The sequence below is a fragment of the Trachurus trachurus genome (assembly GCF_905171665.1).
Source record: "Trachurus trachurus genome assembly, chromosome: 7".
NCBI lineage: Eukaryota > Metazoa > Chordata > Actinopteri > Carangiformes > Carangidae > Trachurus > Trachurus trachurus.
Window position 1 is genome coordinate 20,554,527 of NC_139901.1, and position 25,983 is coordinate 20,580,509.

The 25,983-nt window shown below is 41.4% G+C and overlaps 1 protein-coding gene across 2 annotated transcripts in view; it reads right to left on the minus strand.

Annotated features, from left to right (window-relative positions):
- The window catches only part of LOC310988960 (putative helicase mov-10-B.2), a 43,818-nt gene extending 25,906 nt beyond the window's left edge, over window positions 1-17,912 (minus strand). For both annotated transcript variants that reach the window (XR_014595512.1, XM_083975782.1), the window contains exons 1-22: window positions 17,674-17,912; window positions 17,468-17,573; window positions 13,369-13,550; window positions 11,837-11,942; window positions 11,603-11,744; window positions 11,214-11,466; window positions 10,975-11,088; window positions 10,535-10,697; window positions 6,288-6,430; window positions 6,019-6,192; window positions 4,916-5,028; window positions 4,629-4,825; window positions 3,841-3,938; window positions 3,568-3,665; window positions 2,634-2,732; window positions 2,419-2,521; window positions 2,221-2,338; window positions 846-1,037; window positions 655-732; window positions 449-574; window positions 283-371; window positions 65-177 (exon numbers count right to left, since the gene is read on the minus strand). Coding sequence is in view for 1 of the 2 variants with exons in the window: in XM_083975782.1 (XP_083831908.1) it covers window positions 65-177; window positions 283-371; window positions 449-574; window positions 655-732; window positions 846-1,037; window positions 2,221-2,338; window positions 2,419-2,521; window positions 2,634-2,732; window positions 3,568-3,665; window positions 3,841-3,938; window positions 4,629-4,825; window positions 4,916-5,028; window positions 6,019-6,192; window positions 6,288-6,430; window positions 10,535-10,697; window positions 10,975-11,088; window positions 11,214-11,466; window positions 11,603-11,744; window positions 11,837-11,942; window positions 13,369-13,550; window positions 17,468-17,573; window positions 17,674-17,807 (2,941 nt within the window). In the remaining variant the exon portion in view is untranslated. The remainder of the gene's footprint in view (window positions 1-64; window positions 178-282; window positions 372-448; window positions 575-654; window positions 733-845; window positions 1,038-2,220; window positions 2,339-2,418; window positions 2,522-2,633; window positions 2,733-3,567; window positions 3,666-3,840; window positions 3,939-4,628; window positions 4,826-4,915; window positions 5,029-6,018; window positions 6,193-6,287; window positions 6,431-10,534; window positions 10,698-10,974; window positions 11,089-11,213; window positions 11,467-11,602; window positions 11,745-11,836; window positions 11,943-13,368; window positions 13,551-17,467; window positions 17,574-17,673) is intronic.
- Between the last annotated feature and the right edge of the window lie 8,071 nt (window positions 17,913-25,983).

Genomic DNA, 25,983 nt, shown 5'->3' on the forward strand with positions numbered 1-25,983 from the left:
ATTTTAACATCAATCAAAATGTTCCTCTTGGGGATATTTATGAAAATAAAGATATGTGTGTCACCTTGAGCCTTAATCTCAATGTAGAGAGCAGAGAGTCTCTGCACCACGTCTTCATCTTCCTCTGCACGAACAAATCCAGTGTAGCCTCCTTCATCACTGCAGTAATTGATGAAGCTGCAGAGGAGGGAACCATGACAGTGACCAGGCATTTACCAGACAACATTTTAACATTATGTATGGTGGGACAGGAGACAGAAGAAGTGACATTGCGACACATACTGCTTCCAGGTATCATCTGTCTTCAGCACTCTGGGGTTTCCTACAACAATCAGCAGGGCTTTGGCTCGAGTCACAGCCACATTGAATCTCTGGAGAAGCAAAGAGTGGATCAGGATAATGTCTGGCATGTACCCACACACAGTGTGCATGTTTTTGCAGCAGATACCTTCTCATTCTTGACAAAGCCCAGAGTGAACTTTCTGTCTATCTCTGCGTGTTTGGGGTCGCTGCGAACCGTAGATACCAGGATGACTAATCTCTCCTGACCTTGGAACTCCTCCACCGAACCAACCTGCCACAGACATGTACGTAACGTTAGGACACAGCTCCCACTGTGTGTTTTAGATGTTTTAGCATGAAATACTTTGTTACCTTAAGTTCCTTCATGTCCATGAATTTGAAGTCGTTCTCTTTCCCGATCTTTTCCAGGGCTTTTTTGATTTTCAGCACCTGTGGGACACCCAGAAACAAGATTTCAAGTTTTTAATCTACATATAATTTCCATTTCCACTTAAGTGTGATTGAAGTCAGACTGCAACGTATTAATATGAATTCATTCACACCTGCTTCCTGTAGGGGGCGATGATGCCTATGTCTCTGGGTGAGATTGTACCGTGGCCCTTCTTGCCCTGTCCTTGCAGCAGTTTCCTCACATAGTCCATCAGCACCTCCACCTCTGCTATGTTGAAGAATGAAGGACTGTTGGCTTCACGCTCATCAATGCCAGTGACTCCATGGAAGATCAATGGGAAGTCCTAAATGATACATGAGAAATATTTTTAGAGAAATGTTTTTGCATTCTTTTGTTGTATTTTGACTATTTTGAATTCTGTGCTGTTTTAAGGCGGGGTAAGTATGAAATCTCTTTAAGTCAAAATGTTTCATCATTCATCATTCAAGGGAAGCACGATATGGAACAGCTTTCTATTGTAACTGAATCTATGTATGTATTGTAACTGGATCTGTGTATTGTTATAATTTATAACTTGAACTTTTTGAAGATGACCCCAGAAAGACTAGCCTGTCGTTTGTGCGTCGGCTAATGGGGATCCTAAATAAAGAATTAAACAGCTATAAGGGAATGCTCAAGCTTTGCAGCCTTCAAGGGCCATTTAAAGGTATGGCTCAGGTCCTTTGGTGGCATGAATATTATGGTTATTGATTGATGTATGCACATCTGTCTGTCCCTGTGACTTCCTGGAATGTGGTGTGGTGTAATTGAACTGTGTACACTGATCTGTCTGCTCCTGTGACTTCCTGTGACTTTATAATCTGTTTCCTTTTCTTCTTGTGATTTTGTAATCTGTGTATTTTATGTTAGACATCAACCTGCCGAGGGACTATGGATGGAAATTAGCTTATGGCTAGAATCTGATATATTTACATAAAGTATAAATGTTTATTAATATGCTTTGTCCCAATTAAAAAACTAAAACTAAACTAAATGAAGGTGGTGAAGACTTGACTATTCTAACAAAACAATTTTCTTCTTTCTCTCTTGGCATCCTCAGTGAGCAAATGCAATTAAGATAGACTTATCAGTTTAATTAATAGTGAACACATTCACAGTCTTAAAAACGTAAATTTTGTATTCCCATGTTACCAGATAAGAGTCACCAGATAAAATCGTTAAATGACTCAAGATGTTAAATGTATTATCCTTTGAAGAAGGTCAATCAAATTTTGACTGAATCTTAGAAAGGTACAAGTATGAATAAGTTAGGATTCCTACGAACAATTGAGTCTTATTTTCTTACATGTAAAAAGGGATAAAATGCCTTCCAGTTTCTCAGAACTTAATGTATCATCCTCAAATTAATTCAAGTTTATGTCCAACTAATAGCTGAAAACTCAGATATTCCGTTTACAATGATATAAAAAAAAATATATCAGTTTCTGTTAAAAACATGCACTGTGCAGTTTGTTGTCAATCATTACCTTCCGTTTGAGATGTTCCCATCTGCAGTAGGAGTTGCGCAACATTTCATTTGCATAACACTGCAGTTCTCCATCATAGAAGAGCTCGTTGGGAATCTTCAGAATGGCAGGATGGGACCTGAAAATGAGCAGCAGACATGAAAATAGATTAGAGGAGGTATTCTGGAAAATCAAATGCACATTTTCTGTCAAGCAGACCTGTAGTTGCGCAGAAGTTTGGTGACAAAGCGATTGTTGAACACGCCTTCGTCTTTCTCATACAGAGAGCAATTATTCATCAAACGCTCCAGGAGGGAGACTCCTGCAGAAAGCAGAGCAGTTTAAGAAAACATATTGAACAGGTGTTAAAAGGAACTATAACAAATCCTCTTTTATCCAAATTAAATAACCTGTCTGAGTGTCTCTGTACTTACCCAAGCCGTTCTTCAGAGCAAAAGGGGATCTGAGAATGGGTCCAAGCTGCTTGGGGTCTCCAGCTAAAACGACCTGACCAGTCTCTGGGTGGAGGAGCCCTTTGTAGCAGAGAACAAAAACAAACAATAAAACAAGAGCAGTGCAACTACAGACTAAAATGACAGCCTAACGGACAAATACCTTTCTCTAAATTGAGTTAAATTAATTCAGTTTTACAATTAAAATGCAATTTGGTTACATATGTATATAAAAAAAAATCAATATAAATGAAGTGTCACCAGTGGAGTCAAAAAAGTGATGAAACTGGCTGATGCACTTGCATGGATGTGTATAATTTTTGTATTATAATACATCCATGTAACTTTGTGTTTAATGCTCACAACATCAGTCACACAGCACTGAGCAACAAGTGTGTCCATCATCATCATCTTTACTGTTTTGTGGCCCCTGGACACTTCCATTGTGTTGTGAGTATTTGCACTTACATAGCACTTTTCGAGTCTGTAGAACCACATTAAGCGCTTTACACCGTTGGTCACATTCATCCATTCGCACAAACATTCATTGCCCAAGTCAAGAACACTTCAACATGCAGACAGGAAGAGCCAGGAATCGAACGGACAATATTCTGGTTAGTGGGCAACCCACTCTACCGCCCGAATTTGTATTTGGTTGTGTTGGGAGTGTTTGCAGCAGAAGTGTTGTCATATATTTGCTGTCTTTTTGATATGGTGCAGCACGCTGAGCTCTCAGCACAATCAATAAGCATGTTTTGTGAAGGGACAATGTACTTCTTTGATCTCCGGCCACCAGATTGTAATCATTCCATCACTGAGTCCATGTGGATATTTGTGCCAGATGAATTGAAATTCTCCTGCCAGAGCTCTCACCAGCATGGTGGCAGAACGACACAGTGCTCATTGTTCTCTTTACCTGCCAGTGGGATTATACATTCAGTCTCCACAGCGTGTCCCGCCTCGTCCACAAATATGTGAGTGTAATGTCCTGCAGGAATGCCTCCTGTGACCAGCCTGCAGAGATCAGACACGTAGAGCATGGTAACAAACTTACTTCATGTATGGGGGGTGACTGTTAGTATTTTGATTAGAGATTAATAAAAATGTGATGTAATTACTTGAATGTGCAACAATGATGTGCTACTTCTTAAGTGTTAATGAGTGAACTGCAATCTAAGTCAATCTCTACCTTCCAGCTGTTAACAGGGTGGTGACCATGACCTTATATTTCATCAGCTCCTCTTTTGCAGGGAAAAGATAACACTCTCCTTCCAGGTTGGAGCATTCCTGTGAAAGTCACACAATGTCACAACCTCAGTATAAAACATGTAAACCACCTGTAATGGGAAATTTTGATATAACTCATGTGTGCCTATGCGAGACTGTGTAACCAAAGACTGTATGACTATTTCTGATGTACACCCTTTAAGGTTGTGTAAGAAACCTCTGTGTGAACTGAGGGAACATATGTAGACAACATATGTGGATGCTTTTCGTTTCTTCTAATGATATGTGCTGCTCATTTGACCCCTGTGGAGACAGAGCTGTGAGCTACAGTGACATGGGGTGAGGGTTAAGCAGGTGAAGACTCGGGCTGGAGACAATCCCATGAGAGAGTATCGCATTTAGTTTATTTGGCATGTGTTTTGGAACTATAAGAGCGCAGCCCTGAGAAACATCTTCAGGCCACTCACTCACTGACTGTGCTACTGTTCAGTTGTGTTTGTGTGACTCCATTCATGAATGTTTATTAAAGCTCAAGAAAGTAACAGGAAGTAACATTTTTGCCACCACACACCTGAAAGTGAAGCAGCAGGAAAGTGAGTGAGTGGTTCTAATTATATGTGACTTCTGTCTAACAGCAAACTGTGACCAAGTGAATGAGTGTGTGAGAATAAAAGCGTTTCTTCTGAAACATTCGAAAAAAGCATGAATAAAGCATTAATCAATCACAGTGACGTGGAGTAAACAGCACACCTTTAGCTCTTCAGGAACACTCTTTGGGTCCATGGATTTGGCGTACATGCGGTACACTTTACGGTGATCCACGTGTTCCCGGATCTTCTTGCAGAGCAGATCAGCAGCGTTGTTGGAGGGAGCACAGGCCAGGATGTTGCAGGAGGCCTGCGTCTTCTCTATCTGTTTGATGGCCTCAACCAGAGTCACAGTTTTGCCTGAACAGACAAAGAACCACCATGAAATCAAGAGCAATACATTTTTGTTAACAACTTTGAAAAGACAGAGGATGCTGGTACTGTCTGTACCTGTTCCAGGAGGACCAAACACCAGGTAAGGAGCAGGTTTGGATGAGCCAGCTACAATGTGCTGCACTGCTTGATACTGCTCCAGGTTTCTCTCCAACTGCTTGTCAAACAGCCTGTCAACATGAAACCCAAGAGAGACAGATTGTAACCAGATAATACACAGATACACAGAAGAGCTCAAATGGAGAACAGATAACAGAATTCATAGTCTATCATAAATAGGAACAACTTATTGAAGACGATAACAATATAACCCCTCACAGGCCTCATTTCCTTTCTTCTATTCCTTAAATCAATCAATATATTGTGAATAAAATATCACTTAGAATTAATTAGAATGTAGTTTACCAATTCCCATGTGTAGTACTGTATGTATACCTTTGATAGGAACTGCTCAGAGATTTGTGGCATGAATACAAGATGCCTTATGCCTTTTTTGGGGTTTGTACTATTTGATCAACATAAAAAAAATAACCCTGATCCACTTTATCCCTGAGGATTGGAGAGCTCCTTGGTCCTTGTCGTTCTTATGTAGTATGACACTTGGATGCACACAGCTGGATCATAATAAACAGCTTCTATGACTTCTAGAGTAAATTCATTTTATCTATATATTCAGTATATTTGTCAGGGAGTCAGGGACAATATATGTAGGCCTTGTTACATCACCTTAAGTGAAAATGATTGAAAATGATTACATTTCTAGTTGCTACCCAGCCAATCTTTGTAAGTCAGACGTAATACGTCAGTGAACTAAACACACATAAGCAGCATGCATAAGTAAGTTTGGAAAGTGGGTAAAGGAAGAAATGGAAGAGTTAAAGCTGTTCAGTTAAGATATGTTGATCTGAAAAAGACTGTTGAACTTAACCAGCTGGAAAACCGGAAGGAGCCTATGTGGGGTCGTCACTATACATGCATCCCCAAGCCTAACTGCATGTGCATTTGCCCTAAACATGTGATCAAAGGCTCACTAGTAAACACATGTGAGCATCCAAATGTTGGAACTTATTAAATTAGAAATTGGAAGAGCTAAAACACACAGAGTGGAGGGTTCAGTGACAAAACTCTCTCAAGACCTAGATAGATTAAAAATGACTAACTTGAGTTTGGGAAGTTCAGTTTGAGGAGGGGGATGGGTTGCAGCAGGGAACAACACCTTCCCCAGTCCGCAGTCAACAGCCATTTCTGCTGCTCTGTGCTGAAGACGCATAATCAGGTCGTGCATAGTGAATTCAATGCTGAACTTCATATTGGGCAAAAAGCGATCCAACAATCTGCAAAGTAATTCAAAGACAAAATGTTTGAATCCCATCACCTGTTTTTTAATATGTTCTAATTCTTATTCATCACTGTATTGTCTTGATCGTACTCTGAACTGAAGCCAAGTTTGACGCTGTCCAGCTGCACGCTGTGGACATAGCCGCGGTACTTCACCCCTGGTTCTCCTATGGGATACGCCAGTAGCACATCATCTCGCAGCACAGACGGGCGGTTCTCAGACACTCCGGGTACCTGGCAGGTGAATAAGAACAAGAGATATGAAGTGTAGTGGGTGAAGTGGTTATAGTATTGCCGTCTCTTAGCAAGAAGTTTTTGGGTTCGATGTGAATTGTTTTGATCTATTTTGTCTGGAGACCTGTCTGCAGTGTACCCCATCCTCGCTCTGTGTCAGCTGGGATTGGCTCTGGCCTCTGTGACCCTGCACTAATAAACAGTATAGACAACAGCTGGATGGGTGAGTATTGTCCACCCATCCATCCATCCATTGTCCGCCGCATTATCCGAGTCCGGGTCGCGGGGGCAGCAGTCGGAGCAGGGATCCCCAGACTTCCCTCTCCCCGGACACTTCCTCCAGCTCTTCCGGGGGGACCCCAAGGCGTTCCCAGGCCAGCCGAGTGACGTAGTCACTCCAGCGTGTCCTGGGTCTTCCTCGGGGCTTCCTCCCGGTGGGACATGCCCGGAACACCTCACGAGGGAGGCGTCCAGGGGGCATCCTATACAGGTGCCCGAGCCACCTCAGCTGGCTCCTCTCGATGTGGAGGAGCAGCGGCTCTACTCCGAGCTCCTCCCGGGTGACAGAGCTCCTCACCCTATCTCTAAGGGAGCGCCCCGCCACCCTGCGGAGGAAACTCATTTCGGCCACTTGTATCCGGGATCCAGTTCTTTCGGTCATGACCCAGAGTTCATGACCATAGGTGAGGGTGGAAACGTAGATCGACCGGTAAATCGAGAGCTTTGCCTTTCGGCTCAGCTCCTTCTTCACCACGACGGACCGATACAATGACCGCATTACTGCGGCCGCCGCACCGATAACCGCCTGTCGATCTCGCGCTCCGTTCTCCCCTCACTCGTGAACAAGACCCCAAGATACTTAAACTCCTCCACCTGAGGCAGGAACTCTCCCCCGACCTGGAGGGTGCAAACCACCTTTTTCCGGTCGAGAACCATGGCCTCGGACTTAGAGGTGCTGATTCTCATCCCAGCTGCTTCACACTCGGCTGCAAACCGCCCCAGTGCATGCTGAAGGTCCTGGCTCGAGGGAGCCAACAAGACCACATCATCTGCAAAAAGCAGAGATGAAATCAAGTGGCTCCCGAACCGTACCCCCTCCGGCACTTGGCTGCGCCTAGAAATTCTGTCCATAAAAATAATGAACAGAACCGGTGACAAAGGGCAGCCCTGCCGGAGTCCAACACGCACCGGGAACAGGTCTGACTTACTGCCGGCAATGCGAACCAAGCTCCTGCTCCGGTCATACAGGGACCGTAGAGCCCTCAGCAGAGGGCCTCCGACCCCATACTCCCGGAGCACCTCCCACAGGATGCCACGTGGCACACGGTCGAAAGCCTTCTCCAAGTCCACAAAACACATGTGGACTGGTTGGGCAAACTCCCATGCGCCCTCGAGCACCCTGCGGAGGGTGTAGAGCTGGTCCAGCGTTCCACGGCCAGGGCGAAAACCGCATTGTTCCTCCTGAATCTGAGGTTCGACTATCGGCTGAATTCTCCTCTCCAGCACCCTGGAATAGACTTTCCCCGGGAGGCTGAGGAGTGTGATCCCCCAGTAGTTGGAACACACCCTCTGGTCCCCCTTTTTGAAGAGAGGGACCACCACCCCGGTCTGCCAGTCCAGAGGCACTGTCCCCGACTGCCACGCGATGCTGCAGAGGCGTGTCAGCCACGACAGCCCCGCAACATCCAGAGACTTGAGGTACTCAGGGTGGATCTCATCCACCCCCGGTGCCTTGCCACTGAGGAGCTTCCGGACTACCTCAGTGACTTCAGCTTGGGTGATGAATGAATCAACCTCTGAATCCTCAGCCTCTGCTTCCTCGACGGAAGGCGTGTCAGTGGGATTGAGGAGATCCTCGAAGTATTCCTTCCACCGCCACCATCATCGGTGAGTATTGTGTCTCATCTAAATCATTTTTTATATAAATGTCTTTTTTTCATCATAGACAATCAGAATAAGGTCACAAGAATGTATGATTACACTTCATAAAGCTCCTCACCCTATCTCTAAGGGAGCGCCCCGCCACCCTGCGGAGGAAACTCATTTCGGCCACTTGTATCCGGGATCCAGTTCTTTCGGTCATGACCCAGAGTTCATGACCATAGGTGAGGGTGGAAACGTAGATCGACCGGTAAATCGAGAGCTTTGCCTTTCGGCTCAGCTCCTTCTTCACCACGACGGACCGATACAATGACCGCATTACTGCGGCCGCCGCACCGATAACCGCCTGTCGATCTCGCGCTCCGTTCTCCCCTCACTCGTGAACAAGACCCCAAGATACTTAAACTCCTCCACCTGAGGCAGGAACTCTCCCCCGACCTGGAGGGTGCAAACCACCTTTTTCCGGTCGAGAACCATGGCCTCGGACTTAGAGGTGCTGATTCTCATCCCAGCTGCTTCACACTCGGCTGCAAACCGCCCCAGTGCATGCTGAAGGTCCTGGCTCGAGGGAGCCAACAAGACCACATCATCTGCAAAAAGCAGAGATGAAATCAAGTGGCTCCCGAACCGTACCCCCTCCGGCACTTGGCTGCGCCTAGAAATTCTGTCCATAAAAATAATGAACAGAACCGGTGACAAAGGGCAGCCCTGCCGGAGTCCAACACGCACCGGGAACAGGTCTGACTTACTGCCGGCAATGCGAACCAAGCTCCTGCTCCGGTCATACAGGGACCGTAGAGCCCTCAGCAGAGGGCCTCCGACCCCATACTCCCGGAGCACCTCCCACAGGATGCCACGTGGCACACGGTCGAAAGCCTTCTCCAAGTCCACAAAACACATGTGGACTGGTTGGGCAAACTCCCATGCGCCCTCGAGCACCCTGCGGAGGGTGTAGAGCTGGTCCAGCGTTCCACGGCCAGGACGAAAACAGCATTGTTCCTCCTGAATCTGAGGTTCGACTATCGGCTGAATTCTCCTCTCCAGCACCCTGGAATAGACTTTCCCCGGGAGGCTGAGGAGTGTGATCCCCCAGTAGTTGGAACACACCCTCTGGTCCCCCTTTTTGAAGAGAGGGACCACCACCCCGGTCTGCCAGTCCAGAGGCACTGTCCCCGACTGCCACGCGATGCTGCAGAGGCGTGTCAGCCACGACAGCCCCGCAACATCCAGAGACTTGAGGTACTCAGGGTGGATCTCATCCACCCCCGGTGCCTTGCCACTGAGGAGCTTCCGGACTACCTCAGTGACTTCAGCTTGGGTGATGAATGAATCAACCTCTGAATCCTCAGCCTCTGCTTCCTCGACGGAAGGCGTGTCAGTGGGATTGAGGAGATCCTCGAAGTATTCCTTCCACCGCCACCATCATCGGTGAGTATTGTGTCTCATCTAAATCATTTTTTATATAAATGTCTTTTTTTCATCATAGACAATCAGAATAAGGTCACAAGAATGTATGATTACACTTCATAAAGACTTTGTACTGGCAATGTAAAAATGTTGATATTCATTTAACTAGAAGGGAGCAGCATCATTTTCTACAGATAAATCTATTAACTTTAACAATTGTCTATTTCATTCAGATTCATGTCTGATGCACTTTGCAAACTACTTTAAAATGGCTCCTGGAAGTAGTTTAAAAGAGACCAGAATCAGTTAAACTTGTAGTTCTGGTATAAATTTTCAAACTGAATTTTTGCAGTTCAAAACAACAACATAAATTGAAGCAGTGAACCTCAAATTGAGAATTTCAGGTGAATGAGTAAAGGGCAGACTGATTATCAAGGGGAGTGAATGAGTGGATGATAGATTTACCTAGCCTCGTAAACCAGCCTCTCGCGGAAATGCATTTCATTTCATTTCTTGGGAGAGTCTGGCCTCATTCCCCCTGTAAGCGTTTGGGGTGGGTGGGAGCTGGGCGGGAGTAGTAGCGTTGACAGACAACCCCATTCAGCCAATCAGCAAGTTGGTGTAGTGACGGGGCTTTGCACCAGTCAGTCCCTGATTGGCCAACGTGCTGTGCCAATTACAGCGGCGACGCTGATTGGCTCGGTCTTCTGAGGGTTTCAGGCCAAACGCTTACAACGGGGATGAGGCCAGACTCTCCCTCAGAAATTAAATGAATTGCATTTCCGGGAGCGGCTGGTTTACGAGGCTAAGATTTACCTCCAGAACAAGAAGTTTCTTGTTGTACTGGTCTTGTGTCATGACAGCGTCTTCCATGTTGTATCTCTTGATGTCCACCTCCATCTGAAGCTCCTCCAGATACAGCAGCAGATGAAACTTCTCAGTGTAGTTCTCCCAGTTCAAAGGACTTTCCAGCAAGTTCCTTATAAACAGAGCAAAGTAAAAGAAAGAATTATAAATTGCATGGTGATGTGTATACAGTAGATGACAAGCTTGATTATATCTCCAATGTGTATTTGTGTGTTCCATGCCATGTCTCAGGGAAATCTCGTTTACATGTTGTATGTCAGTCAGTATATTTCTGATTTATATTAGAATCGTTTGTCAGATAATTAACAATATGCCTTAATTGAACATATTTCCAATTTCAAAGATAAAACAGTTGCTGGAGCTGACATAAAAATGTGAACTGAATTTACCTTTTATCAGAGAAGTAAGTTGGCTGCTTCAGCTGCTTTATGAGCTGGTTCATACTTTTGGGTACTGGATACCGTTTTAGTGGAACCTTACGTTGCAGGAGCATCATTGACAACCTGGTAAAATAAGACAACATGCAAAACGTAGAAATGCATCACTTTGAAGCAACACATGAGACATGCAGAATTTCAATTTGTATATTTGCTGTATATTTAACAGTGCACTGAGTGAATGGTGATACCCATCAGGTTGCTGCCCATCCACAATTGTACAGTTAACTTCAGGTGTCCAGGCAGGGAGGGGCCGGGGTTTGTAGGGTGCTACAGGACGCAGTTCCCGTCCCAAGGAAGTTATACACTGAACCTCAATGAAGCGCACAATGTGGAAAGCATCGGAGGAGGGCTGCAGGTCTGGTTTGAATTCAAAGGCCAATGTGGCTGAATAGAAACCAACGAGACTGCAGCGGAAGTAAACCTTGATTTCATAGCTGTCCCCTGAGATCAGAAGATAACAATAAGAGACAATAATATTTTATGGAGACAATTATTTGTGCTTCATTGTAACCATAATTCTCTCTCAGCTGAGAAAATGATGAACTGAAATAAAATGTGTTTGTGACTTTTGTGTTACCTGGTTGGAGTGTCAGGGGGTTGGTTTTGGTCACTTTGTGTTCATCCGTCAGAGTTAAGTGTTTGAGCCAGTGCAGTGGGGTGTAGTAGGTGAAATACACAGGCTCTGTTCCAGTATTTTTCACTCTCAGATTTATTGTGCACTGTTTAAAAAACAAAAAACAGATCTAAGCAGTGAAGTTGCAAATTTGTACAATAACCAACAAATTACACTGTAATTTCAAAACATAAATACCTCATATGTACCGGTATTCTCCACACACAGGGAAAGTTTCCCATTTTCAAACTGAGGGGCATCAGCGGTGATGCTGATGCCCCTTTTGTCAGAAATTAACATAGCCCTGTGGGTGCAAGAATAGAGAATATTATTTATTACAGATAAGGGGGCGTTATGTGACTCTGAAGATCATTCTGGCGACAGTGAAGGAGAGCTGTAACAAAGGCAGTTAAGTAATAACAAGCTGTATAATTCACTTTATAGACTGTTATTGTGAATCTGCAAGCTATGCTGGCTCCTGCAGTTTATTCTCACAACCCTACAGGATTTCCTGTTCTGTCTGCTTTAGTCACACCGTCTAAGTAAATCAGACCAAAGAGGGCATTTGTTTGTTGAGTGTCATTTTTCAAATTACTTTTATTTAAAGGTTGAATATGTAGAATATTTATTAAAAGCTATATTTTTTCAAAAATAATACATCCATGGGGCCTTTAGAGGGGTACAGAATGAAAGTATTGCTTTTCCACAAAAATTTTTTTTTTAGTCTGAATTATTATTTTTAATTTTTTTGACGGGCTCGACAATGACTTTCTGTCAACGTTCTGTTTACATTCGTACCTGCCTGTAGCCGACATGTGGCTCAGTTCTCCGCTGTTTTCCTGCCTCCTCCCGGTCCTATGCGTTTGTTTCCAACCAAGCCTTTTTAATAATCAATCGGTGGATCAATGGATTATCATATACTTGTTAGGATGGGTGTATTTGTGTAGTCTTATCTGTCATAAACACGTTTATCGTCGCGGACTTTCGGTGCCACGGAGCTTTTTTTTTTTTTTTTTTCCAACTTGAGGAGAGCAGTGACAGCGGAGGCTCTGAGCAGCAGCGGTGTGGAAGCAGAGAGCCTCCACTGTCCCTGTAACAAGCTACAAGTCATTTATTATGCTGTTAATGACGGTAAAAATGAAACATAAGGTAAATATCCTGCTTAGCTCTCCTCCTCTGCTGTCCTCTGTTCAGAGCGGAGTCCCTAGCAACGGCCCGTTTTACCTAGCAACGGTCTGGCAATCGACTGCTGGAATTCTTTTTCTGTTGTTGTTCTTGTATTTCTACATAGTCAACCTTTAATGTTTGATTAATGAAAAAAAAAAAGAATCTCCTGATACCAGGGAACAGACTCCACACGCAGTATCAAATACAGCATAGAATCTGAATAACCATCCTTAAGGGAGGAAGATGGTTCTTAGTTATTTTATCTTTCTCTCTGAATAACAGATTGCACTGAAAAAAAACAAAAAAAACATTCTCCATCAAATATGTCAGACATGTTAGACACTACAAATCCCCTAACCATCAGTGCGAGACAGTCTAAATTATCTCTAACATCAAACGTTCAACACCTCTTTGATTTAACAGTGATTCAGCTACTTTACACACCCGGACAATTAATGGCACTGTCCAAAACAGATATTTTCTTTGATCGAGTTGCCTAAAAATAATTGTATGATATATTTGATGATAATCTAAAGAGTAATCTAATTATTTGATCCATTTACCTGTGTGTCTTCAGTTTGTTCATCAGAAGACTGGCCAATTTCCTCCGGCCTCGAACTCCTGTGTCTGCATCATCTGGGGAGCTGAAGTTCTGCTCTGGCCCTGGGCTGGCTGCTCCATTCTGCTCGGCCTGTGGCGGACGTCTCCTGGGTGTGTGCCACTGGTCCTGGTATTGCTCTCTGACCTGTGCAGAGGATCATTGCCTTTCAATTTTATCTTGTGATGAAAAATTCCTTACCATATATCTTTTTATTGGCAGTATCAGACATCAGGGTCTGTTCATCTGTTTAATCTGCACCCATTAATTTGTTTTTAATGACCTTGTAAACCCATATAGACACGATAATATGCAAAAGGTTTGTCTGTGTCTGTCAGACCTCAGGTTTGGTTTCTGTAAAAATGACACCACCCAGATCCTGTTGAATGCGGCCTACGTCCCAACTGCTGTTTTCAGAATGACACACTGCTGTTTGTTGTTAAAACAATGAATCTCATAAAACATTCAGCAACAACCAAAAGCTGCCGTGTTTTATTCTATCAAGTGCAGAACTTTTCAAGTGTGACCTGTAGCGGTGTGCAAAATTATGTCTTAAGAAATATGATTGTTAACCTTCCCTTGTTGCTTCTCCCATCAGATTCAACCTGAGACCTTGGGCCAGATGCCTTGATACCCTCAAGGAGAGAAACTCTGACAGAGAGATACTCCCATGTAGAAAAATGAGGCCTCTATCGTGAGAGACCTTGAATGATCAGTAACACGGGTCACTGTGTGTCAGGCTGGCGCCTTGTGTGAGTGTAAATCACGTTTTCCTTTGGTATGTGCAATGAACCAATAGAATACCTACACATCCCTCTGAAACATAGATATGAGTAAATATGGGATGGTTAAAACTCTGTGAATGTGTGAATACACATATACTGTACACTGCTTTATCTTGTTGCTGCTTTTTTGGCCAGGCCTTGCTTGGAAAAGAGATTTTTTTATCTCAAGCAATCTGCCTGGTAAAATAAAGGTAAAATAAAATAAAAAAAATTAACGGGCAGAAGTAAGGTGACATCACGCACAACAAACATGTATTTTACTATGGCCTTAATAAACATCTTCATCATAAGACATCTTGGGCTCACTGATGCTTTAACCTAGATGATATATAAATCTCCCTAGCACTCACACTATAAATGATGGTTTAAACCAGTCAATCTGAAACCTCTTTCATGTTGTCAGATTTACTGTATGTATAAAAGTTGATGAGATGGTTCATCCTTTTCTTAAGAGTGATGACACTCTGGACAGGGGATGGAAATCACACTGTTAATGCCAACTATCGGGAATCGTGGAAATTCACAGGTATTGGTATCGACTACTGAAATTCTGGTATCGTGACAACCCTAATGCCAAGTACTCACTGAAAACTTCACTTTTATTAATCATCAGCAAAAAGGAAGGAGCCCCTGTTACTTGCGTTACAAAATGAAAGTGCACACAGTATGGGTTTTATTTTTAAAAAAAGCTAAAGTTATGATTATTTTTTATGAAATTTTGATTTGCAGAAAAAGTGTAATGTATCTTTTTATCTGTATATTATTTATATGTTTATATTTGTAATACAGATGAGAATTAAAGCAGATATCAGTGGAATGTTTTTGTTAATATAAGTCCTAAATAGTCCTATTTTCCGTCAGCAATCACTTACATGAAGTATTTCAGCCTAAACACGAGTCTCTCCGTCACTCTGCTCTGCTGTAACCCGAGGAGAAAATTTTCCTTGTGGGATACAAGTGTTATCCAATGAGGAGAGAGAACGGCATGAAGGGCTGTGTGTGCAGCCAAGGGATGCGCGTGAATGTGGTGACGTAGCACGAGGACCAATTGATGCCTGACAAGGGCGGGGGCTGCTAACTCATGGTGCGTTCAAAGAAACTCGTACTTTGTGTTTTTCCTTCCTGTGAAGTCATACCAGTTCGATCTGGTACGAGTTCACGGGTCGGAAGTTACGAGTGGCCGTTATAGGGAACTTTCACAGACAACAGGATGGTAAAAACACGAGCTACGGGTTACCTGGAACGCTACCAAGTCGTAGTTGTGACTTGAAGCTGTAACTTACGGTTTCAAAAGCCTGCCTTGAACGCAGCATTAGCCGAAACGGCCGTGAAGCTGATATCTGCTTTAAATTTCGTGTTACAAAAAAGTCTGATTATAAAAACACAAAAGTTTGTTACAACTAACCCAGACTATGGGTTGAATAGTAACATTCCATTAATTGGGTTTGAGACTAATCCATGCATTTTCTGTTTGTGTTGCAGAGTTACCAGCTACGCCATTTAATAGCAGACACATGTAACTAGTTACATGTATCACATTTTGAACACACTGGCTTAAAAGAGCTCCAAGATACAGACAGAAGTGTCAAAAATGTTACAACCATCGCCGGTATCCCCTACTGCTTATTTTCTTTCATTAGGTTTTCAGGTAGACTTTTCTAGCTTTTCCATTGGTCATTTGAAAGGAGGGCCTAAAAGCAAAATTTAATTGTTATTCTCAAGGACAGCTGTGAAGACACAGAGTCGAACTGGCCCCAGTGGCTGTTGTCATCACAACCAAGGCGGTTAAGATATCACAAACTGAGCCTGATTCCAGTCGAGGGAGTAAACAGTCATAACACAGACGCCCTTCGTGACAGAGAAATAGTCTTCCCGAAAACATACAGTACATGTAGTAAGTTTTGCATGACTGTATGGGATTAAATAAGATCCAGAGGTAGGAGGCAATACACAACTTGCACTGCTCATCTCACTTCTTCGCCAAGTTTCAATAATGCTTCTGCTTCTGGATCTCCAGAAACTTTTCGCATCACTTTTTAATCAGCATCGCACTGATCAGATAAGAGCCAGTGGAAAAACTACTCAGACATTAACTTCAGTACAAGTATCCACACAAGCCACAAAATCAGACTGTCTCTCTCTGTGAAACTGAAAACAACTGTGAAACAAACAAATAAATATGAAACTTTGCAAACACGCACAATTAGATTTTTTGTAAGGGCTTACAAACCAAAAATTCAGTTTATTTTTTATTTTATGATATATTGTCTTGTTTTTAAATACAGTACAAAGTACAATTAGATTTTTTGTAAGGGCTTACAAACCAAAAATTCTGTTTATTTTTTATTTTATGATATATTGTCTTGTTTTTAAAAACAGTACAAAGTAACAAACTGCAACACTGTTTCAACTGAAATTTAATGTAATTTGGATGTAAGTTTCCTTTTACTTTTAGGTCATGGCTTTTTTTCATATTGGTTCACACAAACACTCTCCATCCATCTGTGTCCGGTGAGCCAAAAAGTTTGCCCACCCCTCCTCCAGATCATATCTCCAATTATTTATGGAGGTCACATGTGTAACAGACTTTGACCTTTGGCTTAAAGCAATTAAACTGGTCATAATTATAAAAGTAAAAATGTCAGTTCTTCATTCAGCCTGAATGAATAATTATTGTAATATAATTCACAACAAGTAATTCAACTTGAAACAATGAGCATGAAAATACCAAAGATATTTTATATACTTTATCAGCAGTGGAAAACAGCTTTAAAAAACCTGCTACTGCTCTGAGGTGTCCTACAATCAAAAACCAAATACACAGCTCAACTGAGATAAAAAAAAAATCTAGGGGAAAGCCATGCATTTGAAACTAACTCTGCATTATCTCATCACAAAGTCTGTAGATGTGGTTACCATTGTATTACAACGGAAATCTGACTAACATGGTGCATTTTTTTGTACTCATCTGCGTCTATGATGTGTCATGGTTTGGGTGCCAGGCTGATGCCATAGATGCCATTTACAGGCGACTGTTGTGTGATTAACCACAAGTTTAAAAGCAGTCACCTATTTATTAGTCATAGCTGACGTGTAGCTAGATATGTCACCTGTCAGGACATGTTGGTGTTAACTATGATCTCTTAAGGTGTGTTTAGAGACAGAAAGACAATGACTCCTCCTTATCAGAGAAGCTGCATAGACTTTTGTTATCATCACCATAACTGTATTCAGCTTTCCCCTTATTAAAATATACTGTAGAAATAGAAAAATGCATACCATGTGGTTAAAGCGAATTGTGTCTCCTCGTTTTGTTGTCAATTTGCCAGTCATTTTCAGGCCATAGAGGACTGAACCAAAGTTTGGGTCCTTGTTCCCTCGAGTCCTGAAATTAGAGACCAAAACATTGAACTTCACAAACATTGTATCAAACGTCCATGCATCTGCAGATTAACCATGTAGCTGCTGAAGAGTGAGCTGCTCACCTTCTCCTGAAATCATTGTTGTAAATGTCGCTCAGTTCAGCTCTGTCAGTGATGGACGCTTTATTAGTCTCCTTCAAAAACTCGTAGAAGTCGAGTCCGATTTGGCCAAACGACATTACCCTCTGATTAACCATGATTTAAAAAAAATAATTTAAAGAGAAAAGAAAAAGAAATTAATAGACTATAATCGCATCAAACGGCTGAAGACCTGAAGACGGAAATATATCGCTCATCAGTACAACGCCTTTGGTGCGAAGCAGGGGAAATTTATATGTCAGGAAATCCCGAAGAGAGCTAATCGCTTTTATATTTCTGGGCAGTCCACATGGGCGGTGTCTCTCTGCCTCTCATGATCGGGAGCGGAACAGCTGACACCGAGGCCGGGCACGGGGGTTTAAAGCGCGTGCACCCACACAGCCGCCCGGTCCAGAGAAATGAAACTTACAATTTGAGACTGTTTAGTTAAGTAGCTCTGTGGGGAAAATGAGACAGTAAAAAACATGTTATCAAAACAGATAGAAAATGTTTGACTAGGATGACACAGCGATATTAAGTGCATGTGTTCCTTTGGCAAGTTATTTACATTAGAGTGTCAATAGTTCAAAGTTAGCTATTATGATTTATCGCATGTCCTAAAAAAAAAGGCTGTCTGTGCATTATCATTTCATTTTTCTAAACTGAACATCATTTATCAAATGTTTCTAGAAGTTCAATGAAATATAAATGTATAGCAGACGTAGCTATTGGCAGCAGCCACAGAACCTTAGAGACGTTTATTGTAAGGACATGCAGAGATGTGGATCAAACGTTGACACTTTCTCACTCTTGCCAGTGCCACCATCAAACTATCAAACTGATAGGAAACAGAGACCAAAGAGCCCTCCTCTCACAAACACACCGGCTTTTAACATGTCAGAAAGATGTACAACCAGACCATGAGTTCACCTCCACAGGATCAACAACTGGACAACAAATTGGAGAAAACATTTAAATCTCCATTTTGTAGTGTAGTGTATTATCCACCTGAACTTATTGTTTTAACATCATGCATTATGTTCTTCTGTTCTTCTTGGAACTGAAGGAAAGTGTTTAGTAACAGTAATAGATTAGACATGAGTGACCCTTGTGAGATGCACCCTAGGTGAATGTGTTTTTGTTGTTCAGAGCCTTAAGCTGATGTTCAGCCTCGTCCGAAGGATGAACTCAACACTGTTCTTCTTCTTGTTAATAAACTACTTTTTGAATGCAAGTGAAGACGTGTCGGCGGTAATCCCTTCTTTTCATCAACACATCAATATACCACAGTAGCAATGATAATAATAATAATATACTTTGTGTATTGATGTTTTGTTACTTAAAAGTAAAACAGGAAAAGGGTTGTATTTATAATTTAGGTGTGAATCCTGAACTTTCTATCCCACATGAACACACACAGCCTCCCCCTCTCCCTCTAGATAACAGAGTCATAAACTACAACCCACATTCCTGAGTAGTAGGGGAGACTGGACACAGTTGCAACAAGGGACGGTTGCAACAAGCCTTATTTCTCCAATCAGAAACATGCTAGAGTGATGACACTCACACTGCATATTCACAGTTAGACCCTCTACCCACCAAGAATATAGAAGACATATTCAGCATCTGCTCCTGCTTGTACTGAGACAAAGTTGTTTTCAGGGTATGAAAGTAGTTTTTTTTCTTGAGCTGTATTTTTGTCATACTGTCCTGATCTTTTGTATGAATGAATCCAAACATACAGTACCTAGTTTGAATCACTGTTTTGTTGACTATCAAATGACATGGTTAGCATGTGTCAGTGTCATTGTGTGTAGCTAGTACATAATGTTTTGTCATGGCTGATAGGGTGGGGACGGTTGCAACTGCCGTTTGAATATGGAAGCACTATGCAAATGCAAATGTATAAAATGGAAATTTTTTATCTTAAAACAGGCACAATTTCATGATGAACAGAACAGCCAATTATTTTAAACCATGAGAGACTAATGCTAAAGATTTCAAAATAATTCCCCAGATAACTTCCTATAATGAAATATGCAATTTGTATATAGCCTAGTTATATCTTATTCTATGGGACAGAAGTAGCCACACATATTTTCCTATGAAAATTGGAGAAAAGTATTATTAATTTTTATTAATTTATTTGATATCATACAGTGAATAAACCATCCAAAAGTAGAGTACATGTTTATAAAAGTTTTTTGTATTGCAAATAGTTCCATTCTTCTTGTCTCACACTGAGCTATTGAGTTGTATTACCACTGTTAACCTCTGCACATTGACTCAAGGTCTATGCTCTACGCAAAACAAAACTATGAACATTACTAAATAACTAAATAATACTATAGTATTATTGTAAGACAATGCATATTTTAGGAATACTATGCTTATTGAGACAAAAATCAAACGTTAATTAGTGAAATTGAATGTATGTTTAATATGTTGCAACCGTCCCTTATCCGTGTTGCAACTGTCCCCACGTTTGGGGTCAGTTGCAACGTCTGGATTCTTCCATTCAAATGAATATTGTGATTGATGTGTCATATGTAACCATCTTTAATGGTATGACTAGCTGACAATCTATAAAAGTTTGGCGAGCCTAGTCCAAATAGTCTCTGAGTAACTGAGAAAAATGTAAAAAGTGTTGCAACCGTCCCCAGTCTCCCCTAACTGTTGTGTCTGACCAACCATCTCGTGGTCCCGAGACACGCGCGTCCATTTGATGAAGTATGACAGGAGAATAACTGAATTCAAATTATTTGTAATACCAGTTAGCTGTTACAACATGTTTACATTATCAAAAAGTATTCAACCCAATAACACATTCAAATCAATGGTAAACAGATAGATATATCAGAGTGAACAGAGAATAGTAGCCTACCAAAAGGAGAATTGCTTACAGTATACTGGATCAAACTTCGCTACCCTGACCGTCGATCAGCAACCAGAGTCAGCGCACAAAGTCTGACACCAATTGTTGTTTGCTTTCCCTTTTTCTACCACCCTGGGTGTGGGGTGTGTAGGTGAAAAGTACACAAACTCTTTCTCCATTGGTTGTGTCATCAAAGGACCTCTCTGCTGAATCTTCCTGTTACCTGTCTCAACAGCTGTCTAGTTTCACTACCTGTTGACCTCTTAATAACACTTCTCTCAAATACAGGAGGAACTACATGTTCACAGTAGTTAAGACTTCTGACTCTCTATCACTTACCTAGTTTCTTACTGATTAGGTGTCAATAATATATGTGTTCAGTTATATCAGTTTATTAGTTGTATTAGTTACATTAATTTCCTTTGATTTCTATGTATCAATACTTGTGTGTTGAGCGGCTATGTGTGTGTTCTTATCAGCAGTAAGCAGTTCCCCTTTTCCAGGTCTGTAGCAATATCAGAACTTACATGTTGAAACGGATTACACTTTGACTTTATTCAGGCACATCTAAATAATCAGAGATCAGCACTTTTAAGAATCAAGGAGCACAGCACTTCTAAATACTGTGAAAAAGCTCTCCAAGTGTATCCTATACTCATCATAACCAACAGAGCACTCTTCAGACACAAATCTAATTTTTTGATAATACAATTCCCAGACCTATATCCTAGTAGAAATATAGCACTGCACCACACTGTCAGCATTCACATAATTATATTCAAGGAACTGATGGAGGTGTATTCCACGTTTAGTGACTGTTAGCTATAGAAAAACATAGTTTTAAAGGTAAAATGAGAAGAAACTACACAAAACCCTAACGCTTCCATGGAAAATGATTCTTTACTCAAAATTCAAACAAAGAGGAAGAAACTTCCTTGAAACCTGGCTGCTCCTCTCGCAAATTGAGACCATGTCAAAGCTCTTATCTCAGTCAGGCACTCAGCCATAGCATTTAGCCATTTTGATCTTTATCATCTTTTACACCTCCACTGTTTTTCCCACCTTTACTGTTGTGAGATCTACACCTTTTGTTTTTATAAAGTACCTTGAGATAACTTTGTTGTGAATTGGTACTATATAAAATTGACTTGACTTGACTTGACTAAGGCTACACATTCAAGCTTTTATTTTAATAAGCCAAGTAAAATTCAACTAAACTTAACCGCAGAAGTGCTTTAGACTAATTTTTGTAATTGTAATTTTGTAATTTTTTTTTTTTTATCAACACTACACCAACACAGGGAGAATGATCCTGTGAATACAGGACAACACCAAGTCTCCATGTACAGGACCTCAGTCTCAACATTCTGCTCATGGTGTTGATACAACAATATTTAATAGTCTCACTCATTGATAGATGTGATCACTACTGTATGGCAGTATTGTAAATAGCCATAACATCCTATCTCTCTTCTTAAGCAGAGACTGGGGATCCAATAAGCAGTCTTGGCTTCTAGTATGTGTTTAATAAGATGAATCAATAAAAATAAATCAATAATTGTCCTGGTGACTCTCTATCATTTTATTCATAAATTGTGGTGTTCAGGCTACAATTGATGAGTCATATGCACACTTAGTGATCAGTTTGTCATCCAGATTTATTTTTTTACTGGTTTATTATGGCTCATGATCAGAGAACTGGTCTGTAGGATTCTGCATCTACTGTCACTTTTCCCTGTAGAGCGTAGTATGGAAGAGGAAGAAAGAGAAAATACCCTTCAGTCTACAAGGCACTTTCCAGCCAAGAGCAACCACATGCAGTGACCAGTGTGCTGTGTGTTTGTGACTGTGCTTATTACCTGAAGCGCTTTGAGTGTCTAGTGACCAGTGAATTTTTCTCCTCCTCAGAGACTGTAATGCCACAATAAGCGCCATTTTTGAAGCAGTAATAAATAAACCTAAAAATAAAAAAAAAGAAGAGGTCAGTGTTGGGAGTTAACTTTGAATTTGTACAACACATTCATCTCAACTGAAAGACTGTTAGACTGATAAGCATTTATAGCCTTACTTGTTCCAGATATGGTCAGTTTTCAGGGCCCTCGGGTCTCCCACCACGATCAGTAGAGCTTGGGCTCGGGTCACTGCCACATTGAACCTCTGAGGAGACAATTTCAGTTAGTGTGTATTGTGAATTGGTCTATTGGTGCTGTAATTGTGGGCATAAATAGTTACAGCGGATTCAGTTTCTGCTCATTATTATGCAAATGTTTGACAAAAGTTGCTTAGTTGTTCTGAAAGGAGAATCTGATTTATTGTTTCGATCAACACAGATAATATATATTGCTAATGAGTTAATGTGAAAGTGTAATGCTTTTCACCTTCTCGTTAGAAACAAAGCCTAAAGTGAACCGCTCAGTGCACACAGTCAGTTTGGGATTGCTTCGCACTGTAGACACTAGAATCGCATTGAACTCTTTTCCCTGAAACTGCTCCACTGAACCAACCTATGAAAACATAAATGCAACGTTTGTTAAGTGCACTTCCAAAACCTCTTTCAAACGTGTTCCACACCAAACAATTTCTATATTCATACCGCAATGTTATCCAAGTTTTCCTTCTTGAGATCTTTGTCCATCCTAAGGGCATTCTGGATTTTCTCCACCTGTGGCCACACAAACACTATGAACAGAGATACCTTGTTTACATGTGACATGGGCCATTATTGTGTTTGAAAAAACTTTTTTTGCCTTTTAACGTGTCCCATTTTAATGTGTATTTATAGACAGCTGCATTTTGGGAAATAGGAATTATATCTTATCCTATAATGCTTGATCACTTGTAAAATAGCAGTGAAGCTGAGTTGCAGTTTCATATCTAGATCTATTCATATTATATCAATGATTGACTATTAGAATATACTCACTTGTTTTCTGTATGGGGTAATGATGCCAATTTCTCCTAGCTCAATTTCCTTTACACCCTTTTTGTGAAGATGGTCAAGTATGGACTTTAGGTATTCCTTTAACACCTCCACCTCTGCTACATTGTAAAGAGAAGGACTGTTCTCATCACGTTCATTAATACCTGCCACCCCATGGAAGAGCACGGGAAAATCCTGAAACAGGAAGTTATCAATGAGATTAGGGTTAGACAGAGAGAACCGATGCCTGTGTGTGTCGGCCGGTCTATATTACTTTCTTGGGCAGTCTGTTCCATTTGCAGTATGAACTATATTTCTCCTTTGGAGCATATGGCAGAAGTTCTCCTTCATAAAACAGCTCATTGGGAATTTTCAGAATTGCAGGATGTGACCTGAGAGAAAGAAGAAGTAAAGAGGGGAGCTTAGAAATGACACTTTGAGAAGACAAAGCAACAACGTTAGGGATCAAAAATACTACACCTGTAGTTCCTCAGTAATTTGGTGACAAAGCGGTTGTTGAAGCCTTGTGTCTCATGCGCCTTATACAGACTGATGTCCCGCATCAGACGCTCCAACAAGGACACTCCTATACATAGTAAACAGCTTCAAACATTCTTGCATACAGGCAATAATAAATATTCATAAGTACTGATTGTTTAGAGATATTAATCCTAAATGTGCTTCTGTACTGTGCACACTGTATACATAGTGCTCACCCATGCCATGTTTCCTTGCCGGTCTAGATGTGATGACAGGGCCTAACTGTTTAGGGTCTCCAGCCAGCACTAACTGGCATTTATTTGGTTTTAGTAAACCTATGGTAGGAACAACCACACATAACAAGGCATTGTTCAAGAGAAATATTCAAAATAAAAATTAAAAGATTAAGGGCACAACCCAAACAGAATATCTAACATTACAGGTCAAGCTGGGCTAGGCTGTCACCTGCTATAGGGATGATACACTCTGTTTCTGCAGCCTGACCTGCCTCATCCACAAAGATGTATGTGTAATGACCTGGAGGTATCCCTCCTGTCACTAGCCTGAAGAGATAGAAAGAAAAAAGAAACTGAAGACAGGGAATATTCCTCCATATTGACACATTTTGATCGTTTGACCTGCAACTTGTACTGTACGTATTTACTGTGACACAGTTTAACAAATATGGTTTAAAAATAGAAGCACAATGGTAAGAGCTGCATGTATGACAAGGAAAGATCCTTAATGGCTGTCTGAAAAGCAGATATGAAAAGCATATTTTTTCAGTTAATTCGTTAGTATTATGGATAAACTGCACTAGCTACTGTACCTCCCTGCAGTTATCAGTGTGGTGACCACAATCTTAAACTTCATCAGCATCTCTTTGGAAGGAACCATAAGCGATTGTGTGCGATCGCTCAGGTTGCAGCAACCCTACAGAAAACAAGTGTACACACACACACACACACACACACACACACACACACACACACACACACACACACACACACATGTATGTAATATTATTAAAGTACTGAATGAAATACCAAAATGAAGTTTGAGAGCACTAAACCAGACTAATAAATACTACAATTACAATGGCACATCTTGCTTTTCTAATTTGATTGGCTGATTCCCTGCTGAAACACAGACATTGGAGCCAAACAAAATAAGGCAGGATTTACTTAGAAAGTTAAATATGAGCTGAAAGATGATATTTGCCAGAGATGAAGAAGAAAAATTCTTCACAAATCTGTTCTGTCCTATATAGTCTCTGTAGATCATCCTAAAAAAGACAAGAAAAAAAACAAGAAAAGCACACACCTTTAAATTTGCTGGAATATTTTTCATGGAGTATTGGACGGCGTAGAGGCGAAACAAGTTGTTGGTGCCTATCTTTCTCTGAATCTTCTCACATAGGTGATCAGTTGCACTGTTTGAGGGAGCGCAAGCTAGGATGGTGCTTGAGGGCTGGGTTTTTACTATCTGCTTGATTGCTTCCACCAAAGTCTCTGTTTTTCCTGGCAAATACATGTAAAAATACATTATTCAAAACATAAAGAAATTATATTTAAGCCAAACATGCACATGCAGTACCTGTGCCAGGTGGACCAAATAAAAGGTAAGGGGCAGGTTTTGCAGTAGCAGCTACAATGTGTTGAATGGCCTCGCACTGCTCTGGGTTGCTCTCAAGCCCAGACACCCTAATGACAAGGAGACAAAGGTGCAAACAGAGTTGAGAGAGTCACTGTTTACATGCATGGCAAAATTAATTTTAGGAACAAATGAGATAAAAAGCAAACAGAGAAAATGTACATAGTTATGACAGTTTTCTCTACTGTTAAGTCTATAATGTACATGAATGTTGCCACCAGATTTGTGACCTTGAGATAATCTGACCTCTGAAGAACAGAATGGTGGGAAGAACACTCTCCAGTCGGGAACAACACCTCCCTCAGTTTGTGCTTGTACACCAGTGTTGCTGCCCTGTGCTGCATACACAGCGGCATACGGTTGATCA